Source organism: Molothrus ater, chromosome Z, assembly GCF_012460135.2.
Source record: "Molothrus ater isolate BHLD 08-10-18 breed brown headed cowbird chromosome Z, BPBGC_Mater_1.1, whole genome shotgun sequence".
Classification (NCBI taxonomy): Eukaryota; Metazoa; Chordata; class Aves; order Passeriformes; family Icteridae; genus Molothrus; species Molothrus ater.
Genome location: NC_050511.2, coordinates 66594566 through 66609647, shown reverse-complemented (window position 1 = coordinate 66609647; position 15082 = coordinate 66594566). Strand labels below are relative to the sequence as shown.

General features: G+C 37.7%; 1 protein-coding gene across 2 annotated transcripts in view; it reads right to left on the bottom strand.

The window, feature by feature from the left end:
• Positions 1-15082, bottom strand: part of SLC12A2 (solute carrier family 12 member 2) — a 54410-nt gene that overhangs the window by 27952 nt on the left and 11376 nt on the right. For both annotated transcript variants that reach the window (XM_036403037.1, XM_036403036.2), the window contains exons 2-9: positions 9926-10045; positions 8844-8919; positions 8216-8311; positions 6418-6557; positions 5551-5661; positions 2565-2673; positions 2020-2147; positions 1848-1932 (exon numbers count right to left, since the gene is read on the bottom strand). In XM_036403037.1, coding sequence (XP_036258930.1) covers positions 1848-1932; positions 2020-2147; positions 2565-2673; positions 5551-5661; positions 6418-6557; positions 8216-8311; positions 8844-8919; positions 9926-10045 — 865 coding nt within the window. The remainder of the gene's footprint in view (positions 1-1847; positions 1933-2019; positions 2148-2564; positions 2674-5550; positions 5662-6417; positions 6558-8215; positions 8312-8843; positions 8920-9925; positions 10046-15082) is intronic.

Below are 15082 nucleotides of genomic sequence, written 5' to 3'. Positions count from 1 at the left end.
TTTGGCTCTTGTGAATTAGTTTTACTTTCACAACTACAGGAAGCAGGTCATAATGCTACTCAGAACTCTGGCCTTTTTTTTTTTTTTTTTTTTGTTAGCTTCCCTTGTTCTTAAAGCAGTAAATGTACTTCTTTGAAATCTATCTTCCAAGATTCTTTAAGCAAATTTGCCTGTGAAATCTGCCTCCTCGTGCCACCTGCTTGTCTGCCGCAGTCCTTTGCTGAATTATGAAACTGAATTATGCATTACAATGTCTCAGTTACCCTTCTGAAATAGCTGCCTAGGTCTAGCAGCAGGATCAGTAGTTTTCCTTCTTTTTCTACTCAGTTTAGCCTTCTTACTTACTACAGAGCATACGAATAGTGAGTTAAGTTCAGAGTATCTTCCTCCTCTTCAGATATGACTACTCTGCAGCACTCACTAGCCCCTTCACATCTTCAGTGACTTGCTTACACCACTCCTCTGGGAAAGGAATAAAAGTATTTTTGTGTGTCCAATACTCCTAATCCAATGCCTCAAAAGGAGCTAAATTTCACTCATGATCTCTGACTCCTGCTGCCTTTTTCTAACGAGCAGAATTCAAAGCAGAAGTCAGTACACGGCAGAACGTTTGTGATGAATCAATTTCACGTCCAGTTGGTTTTGCAAACTGCTTCTTTTGTCAGTTTTTATACTGCACTTTTCATGTTTGGAAGCTGATCAAAGTATTCCATTAATAAGCGAGTATTAACAATAATTTTAGTCCTGTGTGGGTTGAGGTTCCAAAGGATTCAAATTTGGTAGCAAGAGGTCTAAGCAGTCAATCTAATTAGGAAATGAGTGTAGCTCATTATGCTGCATAAAGCACAATCACTACAGAGCAACTATTTGGCAGAACTACACTCCCACGTTAGCCAACAGAGGCAGACTAGCAAGATTGGTATCTTTGGAAAGGAAGTATCATTAGTGGTAAGATCAATGGTCCTCTTAGAAATGGGAATTTCATTCAAAAGGCACCACAGCTATTATAAAACAAGGTCTTTCATGTAAGAAAAATTATTATTGCTGTCAGAAACTAGTTTATGTGACATGACTAAAAAATGTTTCCAATCACAGGCAAGAAACGTGCATGATTCAATTACAATCCTGTAATCTTAAGGTTACTAGAATTATTTTATACGTGGGAAAAACATAGTAAACCAGTGGTGCTCTACAGCAAGACTGGTATCAACCCCAGGGTGACTTCTACAGAGGATTTCAAATAACTCTGGGGTGGGAAAGACTGGGAAGAGAAGACTCAGATCAGTCTGTAATTATTTCTCCTCTTTACAGAAGAACATAACACTTCCAAAAGTGGGCTGATGAGAACTGAAGGCCTTTCTTGGTCTCCTCCCTCAGCTGGGGAATTACTGCTCAAACATCCTCACCACAGTGCTCTCCGATCATCCCACAGCTCCCTGCAGGTATGTGGCTGATTACCATAATCCTCAAAACAATACAGGTGTTTTTTCAGTGGGTATTTCCTGAAAACCTGCTTTTCTAATCCAGGGATTATCCCACTGCTAAACTCTGTAAATCCTTTAATGTAAATAACTGCAACAATGGGGCAACACTGATAGAAGTCTTCTGTCATCTTTAGTCTGAAGCAGTCACTTTTCTTAGAAAAGCATCAGTTACTTCACGAAATTATAAAACCAGCTGAAAACTGAATCTCCCAACAGCAAAAACAACAAACCTTTGGCTATTACTTTCCTGTGCAGGAAAGTCAATTACATAACGACTTTGCATAACAAATTACATAAAACCAAATCAAAACACATCCTCAGAACGAACGTGAAAGGATAAAGTTAAAAACATTCTCTATTTACCTACAGATACTGCAATTCCTGCATAAACCAATGTAGTGATTAAGATGGCCAACAGCGTTCCTTTAGGTATGGCTGACTGAGGATCCTGAAAGAAAAACGTCAGTGGACAGTGATGACAGAGGTCAATGCACACTTGAGTGGTCATGAAAAATGTCTTTAATTCACTACTTACTGCAAGGTCCCCCGAGATATTTGCACCAGCAAGTATGCCAGTTGCAGCAGGGAAGAAAATGGCAAACACAGAAAAGAAAGTTTCCTCTTGTCGGAAATCCGGCCCAAAATTCTCCATGAATATGTCGGCTGCAGAGGAAGATTTGAGTCTGTCAATATTCACATGGAAGCTGAAGTATGAACCCATTCCAGCCACTATCAGACCAGTAAAAAAGCTGACAGTCACTGGACCTTCTTAAAACTAAATGTAGAACATTTAAGCCCTAATTCATCACTTCAACTCAAAGTCAAGACAGTAAACTTAAGCAGATTTAAATGTTAAATGTAAAAAATACTTCCCGTATAATCCAGCTTTTTAAAATTTAATATATATTCAACATTAAGCAATACTCAAGTTTTGACCCAGCTGCAGAAGTTACAAGAAACCAGGAAAAGTCTCCACAGTTAAAAAGGACTGTAAGATATACTAGATGTTTAATTTAATAATAGCAGCTTATTTTGCAAAGGAAGGAATTGTTTACCATACTGTAAACTGTTCCAACATACCATTGTAACCAAAGAAACCTTTGGGCTTCTTGCTCTCCAGAGGAATAAATGTTCCTATGACAAAGTCTCCAATAGCAAGAATGAGGATCACCAGCAGGACTATCTGTGCCTGAAACACAATGACTGCTGTCAGACAGGAGAACTTGTTCTTTTCATAGTATCAAGTGCTGTGCTATAAAATGTAAATGTTTACTTGATTCCAAATTCAGCTTCACCTTCTCAGCGTGTTCTCTGCAAAAAAATGAGGAAAGCTGGAGAGAACTTGTACAAGGATTTTTAATTATGAAATAGGAATAATTTCCAAGTTTTATGCCTAATCCAAAAGGTTTATTATTACTAAATGCCTCAAATTATACTTCTAGACACAAAATGCTTAAAAGAACTAATTTCTCTATATATAAGCCTTCCAGAAGGAATGCATGAGGAGATTCAAGAAATTTACATGAAAATGGCCAAATGCAACACAAATGCTACTACTTTATTAGCCATGGTCATCCTTTGTCTTATCTTTTAGTATGTGGTATTTTCTAAAAATTTTAATACATCCAGAATGAAACAGCTCTTGTTTCCTATTTTATGCAAGGAAATAGTTTACTTTGCTACATTCTCATGTTCTCAATCCTTACTAAGGATATTAAACTGCAAACTGCAACCATTAATTGTTAATTCCTAATTTTGACACTTCTTTTATTACAACCTAGATTTTTAGTCACTTTTCTGCAGAACTATTATAAACCCTACAAGTTGAACAAGAAGTACTTTAAACCATCCCACACCTCTAAAGTGTGTACAAAGATAAATCTAGGTACTGTAAGGATGGTTCAGGTCCTCCATTTAAATAAGCAATCCCACTGCTGTTATCTTTTGGGTGGTTTCATTCCTTAGAAAGAATGCCAGTAGCTTGGGGAAAGCTATTCACAGACCTTTTTCAGGCCTAGGATCAGGAGTTAATATGCAGTATCACTGTGGCATTGTTCATGCCTACAAAACAAAGTTTTCAGTTCACACAGCCTCTCAGGAAAACAGGGTGGGACAGTGATAAACACAGCAAAATGGGCTGGAGCAGATTTAAAAGTCCACCTGAAGGAAAACAGTTTGTGCCCTTATTTATTTAAATCTTTGTAAAGCCTCAAAAATAGGTGAAAGGTGTGAGGATACAGCTGGGTGCTTACAGAAGTCTTCTGTAAGACAGAAACATAAACACATGAAGTTACCACAGAGCAATTGCCACAAGTGGAGTTTTCCAGTAACTAACCAGGCTTCTCCCTGAAGCTAGGGATGTATGCTGAGAGTATCTTACTCAAATTCTAAAATCTGAAAGAATGGGCTTCTAAGACTTCAACACAAGGAGCTGAGCAGTAAACACCACAAACTCTATAAAAAGCCATTTTTTAAAGCAAACTTCCTAGAATCAACCACAGTCTCTCCTCGATTTTACATCTGGTTCAAAGGCATTATTATAGATTTCCCTGCTCCATTTTCTCTAAGACACGGCCAAGGCACAGGAGAACACCACAGATCAAGATGGAGACACTGGTGCTTTGCTACGCTGAGTTCTGTTAGCCCACATGAAATGCTTGTTTGATAGGTTCAGTGGCCAATCATTGCTCCCACTTGCCTCCTTCCATGACAGAGAAACCAAGTCTTGACTTTTACATTGAGAACAGGACTTTTGAAAGCTACCTCTAAAATAAGGATGGCACTGCAGTAATTGCATAATACCACATTTCTGGTTTGATGTAGAAACATTAAAGAGGGGTATTTTCATGCAAACTATTGTTATATAAATGCTCATACTAAGCAGCAAAATGAAGATACTACCTGTGACTTCAAGTGGCAGCACCCAGAGGATTATTAACAATAATTCCCTCAAAACAGTTCAGAATAAGAAGGTCAGCACTGTTTGCAGTTGGGTGTATAGAGAGCATCACAAATTCAAGTTATAGACACTGAAGGGCTACTTGAGAAAGGTAAACAGTTTCTACAGAAGTTCAATTTAGAAGCTCATGCCCAAGTCAATTTCTGTAAGTTTCTTTTCTCCCCAGTAGATCTAAGCAATGCACTCGATCTTCACTCACTTCTTCTAGGATCCCTATTTCTTGGAAGCAACAATGATAAAAAACCCCCTCTCATTTTTATTATAAATAGCATCATCTTCTTGATGAAGGAGCACAAGAAACTTACAACACTTCATGAGGAGGTTCCTTCAGCTGCCTCTCAGTCAAGAAAATAGGAGCTATTGTGATATAAATGTAAGTTGGGAATGAAGCCCCACTGAGAGGCTCTCCTCCATTTTTTTTTTTTTTTTTGAGCAAATTAAGGACAGATATTCATAAAAAGCCTACAAGGTGCAGGAAACAGAGAGCAAGCTACAGTGCCTCAAAATGCCAAGCAGAAAACTGGTAAGGCAGAAGAGCTTCTCTGGTAAGATCTCTTCAGTCAGAGCTGACCTAAGACTGAGGTTTTCCCTCCTACAGATCATCACCACCAATATTCAACACCCTTTTCTCTATGCTGTGAATGCATCCCACTGTCTGGCTGTGAAAATCAAACCAGAAGAGAATGAAAGAGAAGGGAAGCCAGCCCTGTGTTTTTCATCCTCAGAACCTGCCTAAAGTTCACAGTAAGGGAAAATTCCCATGCTGAAGTTCTTACCTTCTCTTGTGCTGCAACTGCCCAGAAGAGGGAAATACCATTAATCTATTTGACAATGTCATTAAGAGTGGATTATGCTGGAGTTTAGGTTCTCATAGATGCTTAAGCTTCCAGTGAAGTGGTTTAAGATTTGAAAAATCTTAAGATTTTGTTTAGAGCTGCACATGCTAGTGCCAGACCAAGAGCTACTGCATAAAAATTAACTGACTTCTAACACACAATCATGCAATACTGAATACACTAAAAATAAATCAGAAAGCTAAGGTACAAAAAATGGAATCAAAATTATGAAGCAGAGAATTAAAAAAAAAAAAAAAAGGGAGTTCCTTACTTTTGCTTCCCACTCCATTCCTGCAATGGAAATGCCCAGCAGTATAACCACTGTGATAGCCCCTATGATTCTGATATCGTTCATTTCATCGATCATCAATGTTCCATTTTCCTAACAAAACAAACAAAAAATACACAATCATGTACTTCATCAGGTAAATGCCTTCCCTAAAACAACAGCATTCTATTCACTATAATTTATTAGTAGTTAACCTGCACACCACAAATTTACTGATTTTAAGTTCTCTTTAAGGATACAAGTAATTTGGGTTTTGCCTTGTTTTTAAATCAATGAATCTTCCAAATGGAAACGATAAAGGCTGTTCAGCCTGGAGAAAAGGGAGCTCAGAGAGACCTTACTGCCATCACTTAATATTTAAAGGGGGCTTAAAAGAAAGATGGGAACAGACTTTTGGATAGGGCTTGTGGTGACAGAACAAGGAGTAATGGTTTTAAGGAAAAAAAGAAATATTTTGCAGTGAGGGTGGGAAGGCCCTGGCACAGGGTGCCCAGAGAAGCTGGGGCTGCCCCTGGATCCTTGGAAGTATCCAAGGCCAGGCTGGATGAGGCTTGGAGCACCCTGGGATAGTCAAAGGTGTCCCTGTCCATGGTAGGGGGTGGTACTGGGTGGTCTTTAGGGTCCCTTTCAACTCAAACCATTCTGAATTCTACCTGGTTGGGGGATGGACTAGGTGACCTTGAAATGTCTCTTCCAAGCCACACTGTTTTATGATCAGATGAATCAAAAACCAAGTATAATCTTTAACTTTACATGTAAAGTATACACTTTATATAGTTAAACATTCTGTATGAGGTGTAAAACTTTATAGATAAAGTATAATCAATACAAGCACTGTCCTCCATGTACCTTGAGTAACTCGACAACAGTCTCTGCAAAACCAACGACATACATTGCCACTGCCACAGCATTGGCAAATGCAAAAATCAGACCTATGGCACCACCAAACTCCGGCCCCAGACTTCTGGAAATTAAGTAATATGCTCCTCCTGAAAGAAAAAAAAAAAAACCAAAAACAAAAACAAAACCAAATTACAAAATGAACAAAAAAAAATCCTCTACATGATAGAGCTTATAACAGACAGTGATCAGCACTTTAACATTTACACACATTAACATTACAAGCCAGAATCTACTCACTCTTCATTCCCTGATGTATTAGAAAATAACCCTTAACTCAGTATTTTAGGGACAGATGTGCTGAAGTTTCAGCAATGTATTTCAAGTTCTTAGGAAAAGAGACCAGGTGGAAATAACCATAAGTGATGGACCACATCATATTAATGCATATTAGGTATGCAACCAGTTCTATGGTTAAAAAACAGCAGAACACAAGCTGCAGTATAGCTGGGCTTTTTACTTCAAACTGCTCAAAGCAGTTTCACTTGTGCAGTCAAGATTAAGGAACTGGCAAAGCAGATTGCAATAAACCCACAAAAGTTCCAAACTTCCAAGACCTGCTTCTAAAAGCTCTGCTGTCAAATGAATTTTCTGCCCTCCAATGGGACTCTCAAGAGCCTGTTCTTTGTACTTTTGAGCTGGACAAAAACAACAAATCCCACATGACAAATGAAAATCTGAGTATCTGGAGTATTACAGGAAGGTAAAGTTTAGAAAATGTAGCAAAGGCTTATTCCTCAAACTTAAGGTTAAGCTTTCTAGAAGTAACAAAATCCTCCAGCTCCAGTCTGAAATAAATAACTGAGTGCATGTTAAAAATCTGCAACAGAAAATGCTTAATTTCACTGCATTAGACTTCTTAGAAGTGGAAATCCTATATATGTACCCAGCTTGGCTATACTCTGTATTTCTTATGTAGCATTAAAAAAATCTTATTGTAATATAACGTTTTCATAGGAACAATTGTTCCTATGAAATTCTACAGTTCTTGCAATTCAGGACTTCAAATTTTCTCATGAAGAAGTATTTTTCAAGAGTGACTTAAAAAAAGAAAAGAAGCTCCTGTACAGATGGGAAAACCTGATATACACAATAGAATTAAAAAAATAGAAGGGCATTCAGAAACTAAGCTTGACATAATGCTAACACTCATAGCTGACTTTTCCCATTGAGTCTGTTTACTTTGTGATCGTGAGGCTTTTCTCTTCATTCTTAATCTTAATGAAGATAGTTTTACAACCTCCTACTTTAATTCCACCACCTAGTAGCAGTCTGGTAATGTCATGAAGCAAGCAGATCGTGTCAGAGACACCAACCATTTCCAAAAACAGCTGACACCACCACATAAACCATGGAAGAGAATGAAAACCATCACCCTCAGGAAAGCTGGAGCTAACAGAGTTTGGAGAGCTACTTGGGTGAAGGTTTATTTCAGGACATGAACACATATGAAGACACTCTTAACCAACCAGTGCAGCTCAGGAGAATATTAAGATCCTACTCATAGCTGGATATGTAGCCTTAAAAGTGTTTGTATTACAAAAATTTACACCAATAATTTTTTTTTTTCAGCACAAAAGCAAGGTACTAGTTCAAATGTAATTAGTAGGCTCCCTACTGAGTTTTTGTTAATTACGTGACTGTTTAATCACACACGGGACACAAGGAAGGCTTTGCTCCTCAGCAACATTCAAGTGTGCACTCCAGAGTGAGGAAAGCTTTAAAAACTTCATGAAAATAGCATTACCTCCTCTTACAAACCCATTTGTGGCTATTGCTGAAGTAGACAGTCCTGTAATAGTTGTCACAACAGTGGCCATTCCAATAACCAAGACAGAGAGACCTTTTGGGAAAAGAGATGAAAACACTGTAAGCCCTGCAGTATTAAAGAGTACAAGCCTTCAACTTAATTTCATTTAAATACTCAAGTCTTGCAAGTAGAACACAAATTTACTTTCAAGCAAAAGGCTTCCTCTTTCCCCGTAAGGATAAAAATAAAATTGGGCAAAGATTCTCTTTAATCAGCAAGGTAAGAGCTGTATTCTACAGATCAATCCAACACTTAGGTTAAGCCTTTGAAAAGATCTGCTTATATACTACACAGTCCACATGCAGGGTTTAATAATTAGAGATCAAAAGTTTATCTCTACAGTTCACTGAAGATTTATAAATGTCAACTTTGAAATACTTGCCTTGTACCTAAATGAAGAAGTCTAAGTAACTGGTTGAAGTTTTTGATAAGATAAATTACCATAAAAATTAGCAATATTAAGGTAATTTCCTATTCCTGTTTTAAGTAAAAGCTCAGGATCAACATCTCTAGTGGGTCACATTTGAAAGTCACTGAAATAAAATTACAGCATTAGTATCCATACCTATCCCAGCTTGTCCTACAATCCATGATAGTCTGATGAAGAGCATCACACCCCAAATATTTAACATACATCGTACCTAGGATAAAGCAGAAATATAACATGGATTAGTTCTTTTATCTGCAGTCATTTACATTAATTCTTCCTTTCGGTTTTTACTGTTCTTGAAATTATCTTGCTGCATTTCCTCACCACTTTTAAAATTATTTCACAAGAATATGATGTTATCATAAAAGTTTAAGTTTGGTTAAAAAAAAAAGGGGACTTAAATATGATTAAAAAGTTACTACCTTAAACACAGAGTTAAGAGTAGTTCAATATCTGACACCTGCAGTATGCCATAAGCAAACAATAATAATAATTTAGACCCTAACCTTAGGATCCAAAAGTCACACTACAGAAAAAATGACTTAAAATAAGATAGAAGTCTATAATGATTGTGAGGTCAAAAACCCCAGTTTGCATGTCCTACAAGCCTGTCTCTCTCTAAAAAAAAATGCACTAAAGCAGGACCCTACTAAATAACTTACTCTTCTTAAAAGAACAAAAGCCCTAACCTTTGTATCTTAAAACACATCTGCACAGTAACAGGATGGAGAGGTGTGCATTTTTTTTTTTTAATTCTAGTATTTACAACTCTTAGGTCTCAATAAAAATCGTTTGCTTTGTTCAGAATTAAGACAGGAGACTAAAAACAGATCTTGGGTCTCTCTCTTCCCTAAAGAGTAATATATCAATCCTACAAAAAAGGAGATAACCTCTCCAGACCACAGAAGTACAGCATGCATTTTTCTACTACAGTATCTTTTTCCTTCCTGGAAATCATGCAATGTAAAAACTCCTAAAACCTGCGGTAAGAAACCATAAGCCCTTAAGAACTTAAAGCCCTGAAGTATTTATTGACTTAAAACTCAGTTGAAATAGGAGCAATCCTTCATAAAATTATGGCATTTATCACACCTCTCATACACGTAATCTTTATACTATACTATCACAATGCCTGTCAACAAAGGAGGTGGTTGGAAAGATTTGTAAGAATAGATCAGCACCTGTAAAAAAACTGAAGAGCCATATACCAAACTTACCAGCACACCTTTTATCCAGCCAAACTTGACTACCCCTTTGCTGTCAGGTGTGTAAGCAGCAGCTGCATCCCCAGCTGGTGTGCCTTCCTCACCATTTGCGTAGCCATCCTCAAAGGGCTCCTTTGAAAAGACAAAAAAAGTTTGTATTTTGGGTGACTGACAGAGCAAAGTGGGCATGTGAAACTAATCTTGTTAAAAAAAAAAACAAAAAAAACCAAAAAACAAAAAACCCATCTTACTTGTGTAAACAGAAAAATAAACAGAAAGACATGGCAGAAGTTTTGAATTGCTCCTTTATGTCCCTTGCATGATGCACATCTCGGATTTAAAGGAATGTAAAACAAACTTACAAGAGCAAACCATTAACAGCCAGTGTGGTAAATATAATTAAGAATTAGCCCCAGATCCCTAAAAAAAGTCAAACACCTGGTCTGTAGAAAAAGAGCTGGAAGATTTCAAATGCACAAGAAATTTTACTTCTTCATCTGAAAGCACAGACTGCTCTACCACAAGTTACTGTCTCTGCTGTAGCATTTCCTGTTGTTCAGATGTAGCTGTCATTTGATCAATTTTTCAGGAAATAAATTATTCATTTCCCTGCAAACTATTCTACTACTCTTTGTAAGGTGATGCTGCCACAAAGAAGGATGGGAGATCGGCATTTCAGGGAAAAGGAGGGAAGAGAAGTCTCTTCCCAAACACTGCTCTCCAGTTAAATGGGAAGGATCACAGATAGAGAAAACATCAGCCCCACGGACAAAGGCCAACTTATGTCTCTTATTTACAATTCAACTCTCAACTTCAAAAATGCAGAAAACCTCAACTTTAAACATAAATTGAAAATATATGTGTATACACACACATATATGCTTGCTTAATAGGCAATTTTGTTTTGCCAAGCCAGGCAAGCACCAGAACATTTAAACTCAAACATTTCCTACACTTGCTGTAAGAAAGCAAGAAGCGCTCTAAGTAGTTTATCCAAGGCAACAAGTATTAAGAATGGATACAGTAAAAAAACCCTGAACAACATTCAACAAACCAGCTGAAGCAGCACACTGTGAAGCAGCCTGCATCCCAGGGCTTAGAAAACATTTGAACAATTAGAGATTCAATCCCAATGAGGTAAAGGGCAAAACCCAGATTTGCTAAGTAAGACACAAAACAGAATGGACACAAATAAGGCTTCTAAGCATATGCAGGGAAAGACTAATAAAGATTAGGGTGAGGCATTTTACCAAATTCTTTCTACTCTTGATTCATTAGTACCAGATATATCCTTAGCACAGGGTTCAGAGGAAATATTTCTAAACCTGTCAGTTATGAAGGGTGTCATCCATATGCTCTTATTATCAGCAGTAAACACACAAACCAGATTTTTAAAAACAGATTATGTCAACCTTATCCAAAGGTCAGTAGCACAGATTCATTACAGTGCTTCTCTCACTGATGTGGAATTATGAAATTCTCATAGAAATAGATATACCTGCACATCTGGTGATCCTGTAAGGCACATCTGGTGATCCTGTAAGGCACAAGCCTTCCACTGTTATGCAGAATCATGATCAGTTTCCAGATCATTACCTTTAACAGTTTACTCTCTTAAAGAGCACATTATATTGCCTCCTGAAGAGATTACAATTAAAAAAAAAAAAAAAAAAGACACCTTATGTGTTATATATATATAAAATATTTTTTGTGTGTGTGTGTGTATATGTATTATATACACTAAACAGAGGACAAGTAGAAACCTGACCAGGAGGTACCCAGTTTGCTGAACTGCAGCTTTCCTGGATAGAACTAATGGCTGTAATTCTTGGGAGATTTGCACAGCCTTTGACCAGATGAATCTATTGATTGCTGATTATTTGTATTCAGGCACTCAAGCCAAATCAAGTAGCGGCACATAATCATTTAGAGTGGTAAGAAGAACAGCGAGGACCAAAAAGAGAATTACAATGCTGCTACATTTCAGAAATGCTGGCCTGCCTGAACCAGAACTAAGAAGACATCTACTCAAGCCTGAGGTTCATGCCAGAAGAGGATGAGCTGACCACCTACCCTGCTCCAATAGCTTAGAAGTGCAGAACAAAATATAAAAATTCCTCTAAGCATTAATGTATCCCTTTATGACTTCTTTCAGAAGTGGGGAGGAAACAGAGAGAAAAAAGATGCATTAAAACAAGGGGCATATTATAAACATGTTCATCACTATGCCAAAACCTCCCATCAAGCATGAGACAGTACGACCACTTATTACTGGTTCATATAAAACCCATTCTAATTCCTCACAGAAAACCACCACATTATACTTGGAACACACTCTATTTTAAACCATTACATAAAAGAAGTCATATCCAAATTATCTAAACAATTTTTAAGCTTTGGCCAAAAAAACTTGCCAACATTAGATAACATCTTCTGCTATTACAACAACACGCATCATGTCTGTAATAAGAAAAAACAAAAATTGCTCTCTGAGAAGACTGGTCAGGGAGGATCAAGGAACAGTAGGAGGAATCTTTATCTTCATGTCTTTAAAATACTGAAATGCGAATGAAGTGGTTAATGCCTTTTTTTTTTTTTTTTTTTTTTTTGAACAAGCTTGGAGCTTGTTTGCTGCAAGTTCAGGTTTGGTAAGATGGTGGAGAAATATCTTTTTATCTGGTCTAAGAAAGGATCACATACTTCATCATGTGAGCATGGTGGACTAAGTATTGGTAAAGCCTGCACGCATCACCAATGTGACCCCCAAAGGTCACCCCAAAACCTCAACCACCATGGGGCAGCTACGCATTTTCCTGCAGTGCCCCAACAAGCCCATAGCCTGTTTGGGGAGGAGATAGATAATGGGTCACAACTGGTATTCTGAGTTATCAGTTACCAGATCAGCTCCAAGATACTGCACACTGTGAACACAGGCGAGTTTTGTTCTGTATGTCTCGTCTCTCCACACTGTGCAATATTTCTTAGGAAAATATTTTGAGGCACAAGCAAAATGTAATAACTGAAAGGTTATTCCTGGTTATCAGTGCTGGTGGGTGCCCAATAAAGCAGCACTGAGAACAGATATTACAGAGTGTGGGCACAAAGGAATTTCACTCCAGAAGGCTCCAAGCTCAGCCCTCTAAGGCAATATTAAGAAAGAACCACTGTGGTCTCAGCTGTAAATCAAGCAGGCGTAGTATTCTTCATGCTCGTGTTCATGAGGAAACAATGCTTCTACTCAAGTCAGACACTGAATGGAAAAAACTGCCCTAGCACTATTTTAGAACAGCCAATACATGCACGATAAGATCTTCATAAACAGTAAAAAACACTAACACACTGTGGATTTGGAGGGGGTGTAACAAAAGGGGAAAGAAAAGGGGGTTTAGCATTTCAGACCAGAAACAATCTTATTAACACAATTCTTAAAACAAAATAATCAGTCCAAAAATAGTAATGGTGCTCATTTGCATTGTTAAGGGAAAAATAAGGTATGTTTACAAGCTGACAATTCTATCACACACTGACAGGACTTCAGGGAAGAAACAGTTAATTTCTGCTCCTACACAGATAATCTACTATTTCATCTCCAGTGTTGGATCATAACAATAAGTTACTTGTGACAACTGTGAATAGCCTCCACATCTATTAGACATAGATTAGTAATGAGAAAATACTTGATATTTTGGTAGAGGAGATCTGAGGTTTGCCACAAACAGCCTATAATACATTGGTCCATCAAAAAGTTCAGTAAAAACTGCTTTATTTAAGAGTTCTTGACAGTGGTATAAGTCATGCAGCATAATTTTTTTTTTTTTTTTGTGGTGAACTTATCTAAATCCCATCTTAATGGCAACATACTTGGGCTATGTTGCACCGTATGAGGTAATACCAGAATAAACACACATGAAGTCTTGTTTCTTTTCAAGAATCACAACTTGGAAGCCACAAGTAAAGGGCAGGACCACCAGCAAGTTTGTATGTAAGAGTATTTTCTGGATCTCCAGGCAGATTGCTGTCACTGTGAACTGCCTGATTTGGTGTGCTCCAAGCAGTCACTGACTTCTTTAGCTAGTCCCTCCTGCTGTTATTAGTCCTGTGCAAAAACAGGAGGCCAGAGAAGCACCTCAGACTACAGCATTTGACTGCTTTTCCCATTCCTCACATTTAGCCAGCTACAGATTTAGCACATGCCACATAATATGAGGTTCTTCTCACACAATCTCCCTAGAAAGGCTTCACAAAAGCAGCTTCTTCTCATCTTGGCAGGACACAGCACTGAAGCTGGTTTCAATAGTTTATATTATCACAATGCTAAAAATCAAGAGCGTAATCCTTTCAAGCTGCAGCTTCTGCAAAGAAACATAAAAATGGCCTTCCACTCCATCTAGTCAAGCTGCTGACACTTAAAATTGCTTTGTCCCTGCTGCATTCTAAATTCTGATACTGTATCCTGATAATATAATACTTTATTCTGATTACCTACCTATATTCTGATAATGAGCATAACTCTCTCATGCTTACTGAGAACAGAAAAAAAAATAAAAATAAAGGGAGCTACCCTGAGAACCATCTTTGCCCAAAGAGAACTGACAGAACAATTTCGTGCTCTCACACATCTGCTGCAGTCCTTCACTGTGGTTCACAACTCTGTTGCAACCTGTTCACCAGCCCTTACAACCACAATTTCTTGTTTCCATCTCCCAAAGGTCAATTTTGTAGTCATTGCCATTTTAAGATGCTCCTTATTTTGTGGAAGGGAAGAAGCAGTAAAATGTATTGATCCAGATGCAGCTGACCATCTGTCTCAGAGGCAGAATCATTATTTGGAGGGATTATACTCCCATCTATCCCAACTCCAGTCCTGCACACTATTAAGACTATGGCTACAAAACCTATTTTTGCAGAATTAACACAGTTCAAAACATACATTAAAAAGGAGCTTATAAACATTTGCTTTGTTTTTTTTTTCTTTCCTAACTAAAGGATACTTCAGCTAGAGCACAGATATAGTAAAAATGACAGAATAAAGAAAGCTACCAAGTTACATAAAAATTACTAGACATTTTGCCTCAAATGATAGTAACACTTCAAAGGATTTTTAAACACCACCAAAGATCTTTTCCTTTCAAGAGCAAATGAACTTTTGGACTCTAGCTCTCACCACCT